Source organism: Tinamus guttatus, unplaced genomic scaffold (assembly GCF_059628265.1).
Source record: "Tinamus guttatus ecotype Peru unplaced genomic scaffold, ASM5962826v1 Tinamus_guttatus_pri_ptg000710l, whole genome shotgun sequence".
Classification (NCBI taxonomy): domain Eukaryota; kingdom Metazoa; phylum Chordata; class Aves; order Tinamiformes; family Tinamidae; genus Tinamus; species Tinamus guttatus.
Genome location: NW_028289244.1, coordinates 4,498,183 through 4,512,617, shown reverse-complemented (window position 1 = coordinate 4,512,617; position 14,435 = coordinate 4,498,183). Strand labels below are relative to the sequence as shown.

General features: G+C 53.3%; 3 protein-coding genes across 5 annotated transcripts in view; 2 read left to right on the top strand and 1 right to left on the bottom strand.

Moving 5' to 3' along the window:
- Positions 1-35: 35 nt before the first annotated feature.
- MRNIP (MRN complex interacting protein) lies at positions 36-3,898 on the top strand. Its single transcript, XM_088536861.1, has 7 exons — positions 36-110; positions 255-314; positions 718-815; positions 1,972-2,044; positions 2,334-2,470; positions 2,711-2,813; positions 3,290-3,898. The coding sequence occupies exons 1-7, from the start codon at positions 51-53 to the stop codon at positions 3,896-3,898; spliced, it is 1,140 nt and encodes a 379-aa protein (XP_088392987.1). The 5' UTR covers positions 36-50.
- A 675-nt stretch (positions 3,899-4,573) lies between these two features.
- Positions 4,574-8,859, bottom strand: SQSTM1 (sequestosome 1). 3 transcript variants are annotated; one of them, XM_010211147.2, is made up of 8 exons: positions 8,636-8,859; positions 8,455-8,550; positions 7,531-7,760; positions 7,234-7,390; positions 6,684-6,773; positions 5,926-6,170; positions 5,498-5,705; positions 4,574-4,882 (listed from the first exon to the last, which is right to left on the bottom strand). In XM_010211147.2, exons 1-8 carry the CDS (start codon positions 8,811-8,813, stop codon positions 4,725-4,727), a joined length of 1,362 nt encoding a protein of 453 aa, XP_010209449.2. In that variant the 5' UTR covers positions 8,814-8,859; the 3' UTR covers positions 4,574-4,724. The 3 variants fall into 3 exon arrangements, with proteins under 3 accessions (XP_010209449.2, XP_088392986.1, XP_088392985.1); XM_088536860.1 differs by having other exon boundaries at positions 5,624-5,705; XM_088536859.1 differs by lacking the exon at positions 6,684-6,773.
- Positions 8,860-12,808: 3,949 nt separating this feature from the next.
- MGAT4B (alpha-1,3-mannosyl-glycoprotein 4-beta-N-acetylglucosaminyltransferase B) overlaps positions 12,809-14,435 on the top strand; it is a 46,067-nt gene continuing 44,440 nt past the window's right edge. The window contains exon 1 of the mRNA XM_088536856.1: positions 12,809-12,960. Within this exon, the coding sequence (XP_088392982.1) occupies positions 12,864-12,960 (97 nt within the window). The 5' untranslated portion in view covers positions 12,809-12,863. The remainder of the gene's footprint in view (positions 12,961-14,435) is intronic.

Sequence of the window (14,435 nt, the reverse complement as noted above, 5' to 3'; positions counted from 1 at the left end):
GGGTAGGGAGGCGGGTCACGTGGCCGGAAGGCGCGCGTTGCCATGGGAACATGGCGCCGCGGTTTTGGGTGCTGAGGTGCTGCGGCTGCCGCCTCTGCCAGGTGCAGCAGGTCCGTGCGGGCCTGGGCCTGGGCCTGGGCCTGGACCTGGACCTGGGCTTGGGCTTGGGCTTGGGCCTGGACCTGGGCTTGGGCTTGGGCTTGGGCCGGATCCTGAACCGGGGCCGGGAGCTGACCCTCTGCGCTCTCTTTTAGGCCAAGCGGAGCGGGAAGTGGAGCTGCGCCGTGTGCGGGCAGAAGCAGACGGTGCAGAAGGTGAGCGGGGCTTCCCCCGCCGCGCTCGGGCGACAGCGAGGGCTGGGCAGGTGGGGCGGTTGTGCAGTGCTCGTGGGGAGCCCTCGTGGTGGCAATGGGAGCCCTGCGTGGTGGCCGTGGGGTGCCACGTGTGTGTCCTCTGCAGCCCTGGCGCGTGGCCCTGCGTGGTGGGGGCCCACGCAGTGGCCCTGGGGAGCCGTGTGTCCCCCACGCTGAGCACCCCCTCAGCAGCCTCCCTGTGCAGGGTGCACCCCACTCGGGGCACAGGTTGACACCAACCCTGCCACACACACGAGTTCAGTTCTTGTCGGCACATGAATGTTACCCGGGTGGGGAGCGCGCCGCCTCGTTCCCTAGTTTGCTCCCACCTGCTCCTTAGGCTCTGTTTTCATTATTTTTGCAGATTTACGGGGAAGGGTCTGCACTGGACTGCAGGCTCCATGTCCAGAAATTGAACTTGCTGCAGGGTGAGGTGGAGGAAGCCCGGAGCTGGACACCTCGGTAGAGTCTGCCTGTTTGTTCCTTTTGATGTGCAGCAATTAGCGCGTACGTTCATGTGCTGAGAGTCCGTTACCTAAGCTGAGCTCACAGGGTGGGTTTTCTGTCCCCCTGTGCAACCATGGGATGTGCCAGTCTTGTCACCAATGCTTAGAAGCTAACGGTTGAGTTTAGTGTCCCACTAGTGTTTTTTTCAGGTAAGTTTAGCTGATTAATAGTGTAAGTTAATTAGACCTTTACCCATTAAAGGAAAAGGTTTGGCTTCAAACCCTGTTTTTTGTTTTTTTTGATTGTTTATATTTTTTTAATTGGCCCTTGTTTACTCCTTGGAGAGCTGACTCTGGAAGTGTCCATCTCACAGGCTGACAAGTGATATGGATAGACGTCTCAGCATCCTCAGAGAAAATACAACCTAAACTGTTGCAAACTGTTGCTAGAGTTGTTAAATATTGGCATTCAGGGGTTTCACCTTGAGAATCTGTGAGGAATTCCCCCTATTTTTGATAAAAGACTTACCCAAATGTTTGTACTAAGATATAATGCCTGCTGGGCAGGAAAGTCTAGGTAGTGTTTCCTTGTTTATTTCAGTCCTGAGTCTGTTTACAAAGCACTTGATCTGGAACTGGTGTGATTGTCTCTACAGCTTCTTTTTGCTCAAGGTTGTTTTTCAGAAATCAGTCCAAACTGGTCAGATAACCTAGTTGTATATAAGGAGTGCTTCAGAGTTAAACTCTGTGTGGGAAGAAAACTTGGGTTTTGTTCCCTTGTAAAATAGAGTTGCTATTGCTATTCTCCAGGCATTCTAAAAATATTTTCCCATTTCTTGATGATCAGGATATAATTAATGACTTTCAGCTGTTGTTCTAAAGCTGTGCTTATAACTTGCCATTTCATGATCAGCAGCTTTCATCACGCTTACTACTCTGTGTGTATAGGAGGAAACAGGACTGCCCTCTAACTACCCAGATTTTTCTGAGGTATTAGGGTAATGTATTTTGCAAATTTTTCATTTGACACCTGTTTTTGTACAGATCCCTTTTTTTTTTTCTGACATGTTTTCTATCCAAGGTCCTTTCCCTTGTATTGTGACTAGGTAATATGAAAAATACAGTTTCACCAATTTATATTCTAGAAACTTCAGTTTAAACATCTGTTTTAGGTACGTAGAAGACTCCATAGATGCCAACAAGAACAGAGCAGTCGAAAGTGAAGGCAGAAGTTTGGTCCAGCAGGTGGGTTACTACAAAGCTGAAGGAAATGCTAACACCTGGCAAGCCAGGTGGATCAGAGTGAAATCTGTGATCACTTTATGTCGGTCTGCTGAGATACTGTGTGTAGCCTGAGAGGGAATGAGGTATGTGCAGAAGCTCTCTCCTCCACTGGGATATCAAATCTGGGAATGTGATACAAGAACTCAGGCTAAACAAATTTGAGGCATCCAGCACGTAGGTTAAAAAAAAAAAACCCTGAAACAAGAGCACTGTGTGTTGGAGAACTACTGAGAAAGAACCAATGTTGTAGGGAGGAAAGGCAGAAGTCAGTCGCTGGAGTAAATATCTGGATGAGAGCAAGGAAACTCAGGAAGACGAAGATGAGGAGGAATCAGGAGAAAGGAATCAGTTTTGCTCCTGGAGGAAGAACACTGTGGAAGGACAAAGGTACAGAAAAAAAAATGTTTTTTTTTCTGTGGGGTGTGGGAGGTCGTGCAGGTCTGAAAGCTGAACAAAGTACAGGCTGCAATGAGCAATCTGACCTGGCCTATGCAGGGATTCAGGGGGGGGTGAACCGTTTTGCTTATTGGTAGAACCATTCTTTTTATGAACATCTTTGGTGATTTGCTAGTGATAAATTCCTAGTGGAACTAACCTGTCTGTTCTGTGAATGGTTCTTCTGGCCAGGAAACACCAGAAAAGTTTCCCCTACACTGATGTCCAGGAATTGTCAGAGGAACATGGAGCTTTCCAGATTGCCAACCAAGCCAAAAAGGTTAAAATCTCTGAGGTATTTTAGTTGTACAAGATGGTTCCTACTAGTAAAACAAAACTATCCTTCTGCCCTCTTTCATTTATTCCATGATAATATTCAAATTTTCTGGCAATCTCTTCCTATGTTCTTCTATTTGAATTATGGAGGAGGAGGAGAAAATTGTGTCATGAGACTTTATGCAAAATCAATGCCACCTTGTGCAAGCCAAGTGGTTGAGCCAGATTACTGCATCCACAGAGGTGCTGCTTGTTCTTCCTTGCCTCCCTGAGCAGCACCTTTGTAGCCCGCAGCTATTAAGGTCACTGGGTTACAGGCCCTGCCCCTCAAACTGGCCTTGGTCTTCACAGCCGAGTTCATGAGTCCATCCAGAGCATCAGCCTCTGCTCTGCCTTAGGATGGGGTTGAAAACTTGGGTGCATTTGAAGGACAAGGATGCTGTTTCTTTGCCTGCCTCTGTGCAATTTGTAATTGAGCTCTCCTTCTTTTTATAGCGCAAGCAGTGTTCACATGCAGTGCTGAATCAAGATGATGGAGCAGCTGGCTGTGGAGACAGGATCATTCCTGCTGCTTGTGAGTCTGCAATGCCCGAGGGGAGCACACAAACCCCAGCTCCTTCCATCAAGCCCTCAAAGTGGGAAAAATTTCTCTCTTTTTCTGACAACTGTAGTGAAACCACTGCCAAGGTCACCTTGCCACCACAGGAGGGCAGTAGAAAGTCGGGGCCACCCAGCACTGCAGCAGACATCTTTATGACCAGTAAATATTCCAGCGAGGCTGGAAACTTTCTACCTCCAGGCCTAGGTGACACTGAGTTCAAAAAGTGCCTTGCTAGCGCTGAGCAGCTTGCCTCGAAGCTGCCTAGCACCTCCCTGCCTGGTGCTTGCTCAAAGGATGTGGTGTTCCAAGAACCTCAAGGCCCTTTGCTAAGGGCAGGGCCTGCTGCCTTAGAGAGCCCTGCAGGAAGGGGCCCTGGGACTCACACTGCAGTGCCCATGTGCCCTCCTGCACCTGCCCTAGTTCTCTCCCCTCCTGGACACAAGCCTGGTAGCACATTCCATAACCTCTTCTGCACGGGTGAAGAGTTTGATGATCATCTGTGAGAAGCTCTGGATCTTTATCTTTGCTTTTGTGGTTGCAGCTCTACAGTTCATTTTGTAGTGTTGAGTATTGAGACTAAGTTTTTAACAGAGAATATCATTGTTGATTTAACATTTTCAAAAGTGCAGTATTAAAGCTGTTAGTTTGTTCTACTGTTGTGTCTGGGGAAAGAGTATGAAGGGGAAGACTGGACTTTCTGTAGTAAGCACTGGATTTATACACTGTAATCCTGCTCTAGAAACAAAGAGGGAATAGGTCAGCTTGGGTGAGAACCTTCCATCCCCTCTCATATTAGAACCAAGTATCCATTTCTGTCTAGTCCCCTTCCCCTCCCCACACATACTACCCCTTTTCTTTGCATCTCCTACAACAACTCTTATCAACTGGAACAAATAGAAGGCAAGTTTTACAGCAACACAGCCCTGGGACTAGGGACCTGAGCCCTTACTGAAGGGCTAGAAAGTGTTTTTTTTTTAAAAAAAAAGTGACAGCTCAGCCCTGGTTCTGTTCCACCTACTTGCAAAGTACATATACAAATGCAGGCCTACAGTCCTGGACTGCTGCCCTTGTGTTGAGCTACTTAGTTCTTTGAATTTGTCTCTCCTGTCTTCTAGACTACAATGCAGTGAACAGAGCAACACAGCTGTGATGCTTAAATACACAGACTCATGAAGTGAGAGGCAGAAAGGTGTATTTATTGTTTTCATCCATTCTACAAGCACTTAGGAACATGAGACAGAAACCCTTAGTAGGAAGGAGGACAAACTGCCAGAGTTGTTGTACTGCTGCTTTCAGTTAGGAAGAAAGTGCTCTTTGTTACAGAGACTACTACAAGTGAGGTGGATGCTTGGAGTACTGGATGGCATCTAAGGCTGCCCCGATGTCACAGTTCTTTGTCTGCAGGAGGCGAGTGAGCCATCCACCCTCATCAGAGAAGCCCATGGAGAGCATCTGAGACAGTGATTCGATGAGGCGAGGGTCAGCTTCTGTAAAGAGAAGAACAGTTTAAAGGGTAGGACACCTCAAATATACTGGCAGACCATGGAAGGCTCCCATAGCACAGAGCAGGTAGGCTGGCCCTAGCCCAAGGAACTCTAGGGTCATTGGTAAGTGTTGAAGACAACCTCTCCTTTTTGTTCTGGAAGGGGAAGATTGAGACAAAAAAATGCAACCTGCTAAGTTAACTGCTGAGTCAACTTTGTCACAGGGCTTTGCTGTTGACTTCAGCTAAGGGGCCTAAAAAACACACACTACACTCTTAGGTCATAGGATGTACTGATGTAATGTGTCCTTGTAAGTGATCTCCTTTAGAGCATACAGCAAGGACATGATTTAGAATACTGCCTTTTTTCATGCTGGTTGGATACAGTACCACTCTAAGCAGTCAGAAGTATGTCAAGATTTGGCTGCCCATGTTATAGGGGAAGATCACCCTATGCAGTCAGGCCACACCCTGGCCTGATTGCAAGATCATGGACAAGTTTAGTTTTAACTTTATGAGCTTGGTTTAACACCTCTAAGCAGCTCATTCTTAGGCTGGGCAAGCTGACAGCTCCTGAGTTGAAGTTACTCAGCTATGAAGCCTGCATGCATCTCCGTACCTGGTGGGAGATGCGGGTAGAGCGCAGCCTCTCGCAACCCTGTAGGTCCTGTTTGGGCAGGACCCTGAGACGGGTCCAGGGAGCTGGGACCCTCTGTCTCTGGCATTTGTAGAGACTGCAGTTCACCTGTGGAGGGATCCACTTCTTTGGAAGACAAGTGGGTCCAGTCCTCATCACCACCTGACGAACTGCTAGACTCGCTGTGTTCCTGAAATGGCAAGAAAAAAGATCCAGGTGTTTCAGCACTTTCCAGGTAGGATGCATGTTTCTACTATTTGTCTTTACATTAAAGAGTTACACCCACAAGAAGTCCCAACACAAACAGTTAAATACTCTAGAGCAGGAAGTTACTGTCAATCTCTTAATAGGCTGAGATCTTCATATTCCATTTCACAGTGCACAGCATATTAATGTAATAGTTCTTGTACCTGGGACTGGAGGCCGCCTTCTTCCATTTGTGTGGGCAGAGGATCTATCACCATGTCTTGAATCTGCTCTGTCACAGCATTTACTTCTGTAGCACGATCTGTGCTATTCCACTCTGGTCTGGTCTCAGTGTTCTGGTTAACAGTAGAGCTGCTGGTCCCAGCACTGGCATTCTCTTGCTGTGAAGGAGCAGGAGTCACTTTGCTTCTCTGTCCTCCATGTTCCACATCAATATCAACTTCAATACCTAAAAAGCATTTGAGATCAAGAATATTGCAGATTTTTTTTCCTAAGCAAAACCCTGAAAGAGCCTTTGTTAATCCTGATCTAGACTCATTAGTGTTTCTGTAAACCTATGGTTTATGGAACCCGCCAGAATTAAGTGTAAAGCAAATTTAAAATAAAAATGCTAGCTCTCTTCCTCTTGAGACAGCTACTCCACACAGAGGGTAGGTTGTGCCCTTCTAAGCAGAAGCTGGGCACATTCATATGAGGAAAGCAAAACCCCAAGTCATCATGGACTTTATCAGTCATAACAGGTTAAGTATTTCCTTCTTTTCTTCCAAATGGGGACTCTGGAAGGGTGTTCACTGGGTGTTCTCACCCTAGGCATTTTTAGTACAGGGAGTAAACTAAGGCTTTCACGCTTGGTAGCATGAGGTGGTTCAGGTAACAGCCACAACAGGTCACTGCTCCTGTTAAGAGGAGCTACACAGAGCCAGTCTCAGGGATGGGAATGGACAAACCAGAAGTCACTTACCCAGGGGGCTCAGAAAAGCTGCAACACTCTCCCCAACATTCTTTAAGAAGGTGACATTGGGGTCCTGAGGCTGGCTGTTAGTAGAAGCTTCTAGAAAAACAATTTCTGTTAGCACCCACCAACTCAGGGGGGAGATGGCATCTATAGAGTATATATCTAGAGAGATATGGGTATACACTTTCTATTGTTTATCTACTGCACAAAAAAGGGCAGTATAGAACCTTAACCAACTCTGAGCTAGCTCTTGAGCACAGGACCAATGACACTAGTGTTGTTAAGGCTCACTAGCCACGCTGCAAGAGGCACATCTAGAGTAGATAGTGATGAGCTTCATCTAGCACAGCCCTCCTTGATTTAAGTACTAGCTCTGTATCCTCCTATCACACAGGCCTGAGCAACCTTAACACATGAAAAGGCTAGTTATTTTTAAGGTAGATTAGTTTCAGTATTTTTCCACTGAAACTTCCTAATTCCACACCATACTGCAGAAGCCTCAGCTACTCTGGCTCTGCCACCAGCACCTTTTTTTTACCAGAGCACCTCCTCTTACCTTGCTCAGTAGGTGGAGCAGAGGCTGCAGCACTCGCCTGAGCTTGCTCAGAGTTTTGACAAGGAGCTGGAGGGACAGGATATCCCCAGCGGTGCATCCATGGAAAGGGTGGGACACCATGCCTCATCTTACGGAGCCAACGTCCTCGGGGCAGCCACTGGAAAGAAGTTATGTTCACGTGACTGTGCTCATGCAAACAGTTTCTGAGAACCGAAACTAAAGGTGCGGGTTTTGTTTAGCAGCTTTCATGGAAAATCCTGTTTTAATCTCCCTCCACAGCAGTGGGATTTGGCTCACCTCAAATGGATTTAGCAGCGGACTTTGAAACATCACCATGTTGTGCTCCTTGTGGATGCCCTTATTCTCACAGGTGCTGCACAAGTCGTAGTCTGGGCAGACGGTGCACTTGAACCTCGCACCCACCACGGGTCCATCGCAGCCGTCGCAGATCACATTGGGGTGCACCATGTCCCGGGGAGGCTCCTGGCTGCACGGTGCGCGATGCTCCCGCTTGCACTCCTTTTTCTCTATTAAGGAAAGGAAACTGTGTCTAGAACCAGGTTACTATTTAAAGGCTGGAAATCAGGCAGGGGCGAGGGAAACAAACAGCACTTGTTACAGCAGTATTGACTTACTAGGGCAGTTTATTTTTACGCTGGCTGCCAAACTCAAGCTGGGGATACGTAAGAGAACCTGAACCAAGTGTGAAGTGGGTTCACTAGGCTACCTGCTGCTCGCGCCGAGCATGCCTCTCCCTTAACAGATTCTTTTTCCATGCTTGTATTAGATTAATAGCACACTGCCCCATTTGCCTTCTTGTCTATGCAGTGCCCAGGCAGGTGAGACAAAAAGCTCCCAAGAGAGCTAAGAAGTGCCAGGAGGCCTCACAGATGTGAATGGGGACAGCAGCAGTGGCTGCTGTGGCTCACAGGGCTGCAGACAGAGCTTGGTAGGTATCTAAAGCTGCACAGAGCAGTAGGCAAGAACCAAGCACTGATGGATAGGCTGAAATTTGGGCTTCTTGACAGATGGTTGTAAATATTAAGAGATCTGTCACATGTTGCCAGGTAGCCACAAGCAATAAAACAGCTTTTTTTTGGTAAGCTGGGCCTACACTGCCAGGTGAAAGCCGTCAATTCAGCCCCTTTACCTCAGCAGGGAGGGCTCCCGCTGTGCCCTTCACCCAGCCCCGGGGTCGGGCAGGGGCACCCTTGGCATTACCTTTGATGTAGACGCGCAGGACGCCGTCCTGGACATAGGGCAGGGCCAGCTCCAGCTCCTCGTCGCTGGAGAAGGCGATCAGGTCGCCGTCCTCATCTGGGAAACACAGAGACCCGCACTGAGCCCCCTCACCCTTGCAGGGAGCCCCCCTCGGGCGGCGGCCGCCCCCTGGCCCCCTCACCCTTGTAGTGCATGCGGAAGGCGGGCGGCGGCCCGGCCCGCAGCAGCCCCTGGAAGAGCTCGGCGACGCGGTCGTGGATGGCCTGGTAGCGGGCGGGCGGCGGCAGGGAGAAGCGGCGGATCTCGCGCGTCGCCTCCTCCTTGCCCAGCAGGTAGGCTTTGACGGTCAGCGCCGCCATGGCTGTGGCGCAGCAGGAATTGCCGGCAGGGCCGCGGGCGGCGATCGGAGCGACGGGGCGGGCGGAGCGCGACGCGGCGGGGGCGGCCGCAACCGCCCGCTTTATAGCGCCGCCGCGCGGCCGCCCCCCGCGCCGCCCCGCCCCGCCGGGCCACGCCCATGGCGCCAGGCCACGCCCCCGTATCCACGGGCCCCAGCGCAGGCTCCGCCCACGGGGGATCAGGCTCCGCCCCCAGACGCTAAGCGGTCCTCACGGTCAGGGCCTGCTCCGGCTTCCAGGCCACGCCCCCTTGCCTCAGACTCCGCCTCCTAATGCTCCGTGCCCCGCCCCTTTCCTCAAGCCCCGCCCCCTGGTTGGCGGGTCACCCCTGCGCTCGGCGCCGGCTCGAGGCCGCCCCAGGGGACCCCCGGCCGGGCTGGGCGCCCCCCAGGACCGACCCCCCGCTCCTACCAGGGCCCCGCGGCCTCCAGGGATCCAGGCGGGCACAAAGCGGCCGGTGCCCCCAGCCGAAGCACCCACAGCAGCCGGGTGGTGGGTTCAGGGGAGCCGGGCTGTGCCGGAGCGGGCCTCATTTCCTCAGCACAGCCAGAATAAGTAAATAACAATAGTAACAACAATAAGAATAACTAACTAATAATGCTTAACAATAATTTCCCCAATCCCTTTTTCTTTCTTTCTTTTATTTTATTTTTTTTTGTCTTGAGGGAGGGCTGCTAAAAATAAAGCCGGGTGGATAAACAGTGCTGACATTAAGGACGAGGTCCTGGGGACTTTCCAAGCCGCCTGGCAGCGGCGCCTCTCTGCAGATCACATCCAGTCAACAGGCCTCTTAATCAGGCCACGGCGCGTCCAGCTGGCAGCGGCGCCAGCCCCGTCCAGGCGCAATTAAAGGGAGATGGATCAATGGTTATTAGGGCCTCGGTGGTGTTAATTTCCTCCCACCCCAGGCCTTTGCTGCCATAACTTTTGGAGCCGTATTTCTTCATATGAGATAATAACAATTTTAGAGGAGCTATGTCATGATTTAACAGCTTTTTGAACCCAAGGGAGTTAAGATTTCATCTCCACGATGAGGAGGGACTTTGATATCTTTATGTGGATACTTATTAAATCAGCTGCCCTTCTATCTAGATGGAGGCTTGGCATACGTGTGGCAATTCTGTGACGTTTTCTGGAAAAGCGGCGCTCGTGGTGGATAAAACTGCCCTTTTCTCCCAGTCTCGAAGATGCGGTTGGTTTCTAGCTGTTTCTCGGCCCTTTCTCCCAGCGGAAGTGCTGAGTCAAGGTTCAGGCAGAGCGGAAGTACCGGCAGCCGCTCCGGCCGTGACTCAGCGCCTTCCCGGCGCTCCGGGGCCCGGGCCGAGGCCGCAGCATCGTCCCCTTGGCCACGTGCGCATTTCCCTCCAAAAACACTGTCGAGAGGCGCCACATTTGGGGCCATCAATGGGACAAACCGTCCCTGCACCCCCACGGCGCCAAACCGCCCTCCTGCCCCTGCAGTCCCGGCTCCCGCCGTCACCCCCTGAAACACCCGCAGCCCCAGGGGTTCCTTGAGGTCGGGGTGGCGGGTGGGAGAGTCTTTTCAAGATCTTTTTGTCCCTGGATTAACCTATATGCTCGTAATTCCCCACGCTAAATCCAGAAGCTTAAGCGTGACTCCGGATGAACTTTCAGCCCCTTGGCAACAACCGGGAGGGCCAAAAGCCAGCGGGAATTTCCTCTCCCCGGCCGCGTGCTGAGTCACCCTCGCTCGCCCGTCCTGACATCACACACTTTGTTATTTTTTCAAAACATAAAGAAAGCGGCTTTATCCTGCCCCCCCGCCCCGCGAGGAGCTGAGCTCACGCTCACGGGACGGCGGTGACTCACCGGGTGGTGTGGGGTGTCCTGCCGCCCGCGCTGTGTCACGCAGGGGCTGCTGGCGCGGGGGATCCCCCCAAAACCATCACAGCGCCCCAGCCCTGGGACCCCCCGCGCAGCCCCCCAGTATCCCCTCCTGCCCCCTCGGAGCCGGCAGCGCCTGCGATTCGGTTGTCTCCTGCCATGGCTTTAGAAACATATTTACCGTAGTATGTATCTACGTCTACATATATTATTTCTCTATACATATTTGTGCATATATAGATGCCATTCTTAGGTGGCAGGGTGAGGAATACTGGCTCCACAAAAGTGGTTGTGGAAAAGTTTCTCCCTCAAAAACCCAGGTAGAGGGAAAGTGGGGCTGTTTTTTGGGTTTCGAGGCTAAGCTTTTTAGGATGGTGCTCACGCAGGACACCTCCTTCAGCACCGCTTGTCACTGGTGTAGTGCAAAACTGGTGCTTTAAAGCGCAGCAGCGTGAGGGACTTTTTTTTTTTCTGTGATAAATAGAGAGAGAAAAGGGGCTATTTAAGAGGCGCAAAGCACGAGCAGAGTGTCCAGCATGTGCAGAAATTTCATGTTGCCAAAGATGAGTGGGCAATTTCTGCAGCCCGCACCAAACACCCTGCTATAAAATCCATCTTGTGTCTCCACGCATTGTTTGGAAGCAAAACAAGTCACCAAGAGGTCCAAGCACGGAGGGATGGAAACAAGCTCTAAATCTGCATTATGCTTTATATCTAGAAGTAAGGTCTGTTCCCTATTTCCAATGTTTGTTACGACCCCCAGGCCTGGGGATTGCAAGCAGGATGTGTTGGTGGAAGGTCCTGATTGCTGAAATGTGCTCGGGTTTGTCAGCATCGAGTGTCCAAAGATCAGGGCTCTCCAAGCGCATCTGCCCCGATGAGTCGCCGTGGGGGGGTTGTACCTTTGCACTTCATATTTTTAAACTTTGCGCTGCAAAAGCACCACGAAGGTTCAGAACTTACTTTCTCTTTAAACAAAGCAAACGCCAAAACTGAAGGGAGGAAATTGAAGAATAATGTGAACTTGTGATGTAAAATGTAAAAATCGTAACTCCTGGCAGTTTTGTTTAGTCCCACGCTGCCACAGGTTTTTGACACTATGGTTACGTAAAGCTCATCTGTTTCTCCAGACTTTTATGCAGACGGGGTGTAAAAGCAGAAATTATGCGGAGCTTTATCGCAGGGGAAGATCACGAGCTGCCCTGGGGCAGTGAGTCACGTTCTCTCCAGCTGCAGAGAACCTGCCCCCCTGTCCCTCCCCATGTGACAGGAGCGTTTTGCACATCCCAAAGCAAACACCGAGGAGCCAATGCCCTAAATGTCACCTTATTTCTCTGAAAACTTTAACGGCAGAGAGGTCCCCATGCCATTCGCTCTGGCGGCTCTTGCCAGATGCTGTGGGAGCTTTTTTTCCATGAATTCCTGTGAACTTGCTGCTGTTCCCAGGCTGTGGATTTGAGGGGAACAAGAGCAGTTTGGGCTCAGCTTCTGCGGTTCCCTGCACTCCCGATGCAGCATCCACAGACAACCCCTTTTTGCAGCGGTCTCAACAGCAACGTGGGGCACATCCCCGAACTCAGCGCTTCGCCAGCCACGGGACCCTGCGGAAATGTCACCGGGGCCCCTTGTCCGTCCGTCTGTCCGTCCGACGGGCTCTCTCTGCTGATGCGAGTTCCTAAGGGATGCGGGGAGAGTGGAGGGGGCCCTTGCGAGATGTCGGGATGCGGCTCCCGGCGTAGAGCGGAGGCTCGAGGCTGCCACGGGCACGGGGGGGGCTCCCTCAGACTCAGACTCACACTCACACTCGCACTCGCACTCGCACTCACACCCACGCGCAGCCCCTCCCACCGCCGCCCCGGGCTCCCGCACGGGGGCGCCGTCCCCCCGCGGCACCTCCCCCGCCCGGCCCCGCCCCTCACATGGCTCCGCCCCCGTCAGTGGCCCCGCCCCATTCCAGGCCACGCCCCCTGCCAGGCCCCGCCCCTTTGGCCCGTGGCCCCGCCCCCGGCGCCGCCCGCCCGCCCGGCGGGCCCGGCGCGGCGCGGCCGGCGCGGAGCTGCATGCGGGCGGCGCGCCCGGCTCCGCTCCGCGCTCGCCGCGGCCCCCGGGGCCGCCCAGGCCGCGCCGCGCCCGGGACATGCGGCCGCCCCCGCCGCCCAGGAGGCCATGAGGCTCCGCAGCGGCACGGCGCTCACGCTGCTGCTCGGCTGCCTCTGCGCGCTGCTCTCGCTCTCCTGGTACGGCGCCTTCGGCGGACACAAAGGTAGGGGCGGCCCCGGGTCGCGCCGCGCCACCCCGTTCTCCCTCCCTCCCCTCTCGCGGGGCGGCCCCGCGCCCAGCTCGGCGCCACCCGGGGATCCAGGGGGCTCCGCGGGCCCTGGGGCGGCCGCACCTCGCGGATCCTCCGGGGGGACCCTGCGGGGTCCCGACCGCGGAGGAGCCCCTGGTGTCCTGGCTCGGTGGGATGCTCTGGATCCGTGTCCTTGGAACCTGACCTGAGGGGACCCCGAGGGAGCCTCTTGGATACCGACCTCCTGGATCCCATGCGATCCTCGCCCTGTGGGACTCTGTGGGATCCTGGGGGGATCCACGGGGTCCTGCAGGAGCCCGAGGGGTCCTGAGCCTGTAGGACCCGCTGGGATCCTGACCTGGAGGGACCCAACGGGAGCCTGCGGGATCCAGACCTGGAGGGATCCCGTGGCACCTGCCCTGGGTCCCCGTGCACGGCCCACGGGGAGGAGCTCGGGATAGGGAATTGCTCAGGACAGATCCTCCAGCCCGAGGCCTCCCGGCTTGGCCTCCCAAACCTGGCGCTGGTTGTGCAGCCGGGAGGCCGGGACGCCCAGCCCTGCCCTGGCTTGGTGGCCCCAGACCCCCGAGACACCCAGCACGGGCAATTCCCAACAACCTTGCAGTACCTTTTCCTATCGCATCACTCGCAAAAGTAACACCCAGGATCTGTCCTGGATGGGGGAGAGTGATGGGAGTCGCTCCTGAAGGGAATCTCGGCTTTATCCCAGCCACGGGACAGGGGCATCTCTGGAACCACCCCAGTCCGCTGGCTCGTGGACCCGGCCGGTTCTGGGGAGCTGCTCCGGGCCTTGACTCAGATGGTCGCTGACTTTGGCTCCTCTGCTTTGCTCATGAGCCCCCAGCCTTTCCTGCCACGTTGTTGACATGGTTTAAATCCCGTTAAATCCTCGGTGCAGAGGTTTGGGGGGTTCGCGTTGCTTTAGCGCAGCAGCGACTCCAGCCTTTGCTGTTGGGGTTTCAGCAGGACGAAACGTTTGCAGGGCAGCCCTGGCTCTGTGGCCTGCGAGCAGCAGTGCTGGCCCCCGGGCAGGGTGCGAGCAGCAGGGGATGCCCTGGAGAGCTCCCTGCACCCGCTGCTGGACGGTGCCTTTGCTCATAGCTCCTGCCATGGGCTCGGAGCAGTGATTCCTGCTCTCTGGAGAGGCCCACGCCAAAAGGCAGGTTTGCTTAAAAAGTGATTGCAGAAAACAGATTATCCTTTAAACTTTGTGTAAGGGATATCAGTGTCTGGACTGTGTTATCCTTTGACTCACTTTTATTTCCTGGCAAGTCGTCTTTCCGCCCCCCCCCCCCCATTGCGAATTTAAGTGCCAAAATACCTTGAGGTATAACCGTTTCTGTCCGTTTTGGTAGGACCATCCCTAGAATACGTATTTTCCTCTGACAGCCACAATGGGTTACGTGGTTCAGTCTGTGTCAGCACAA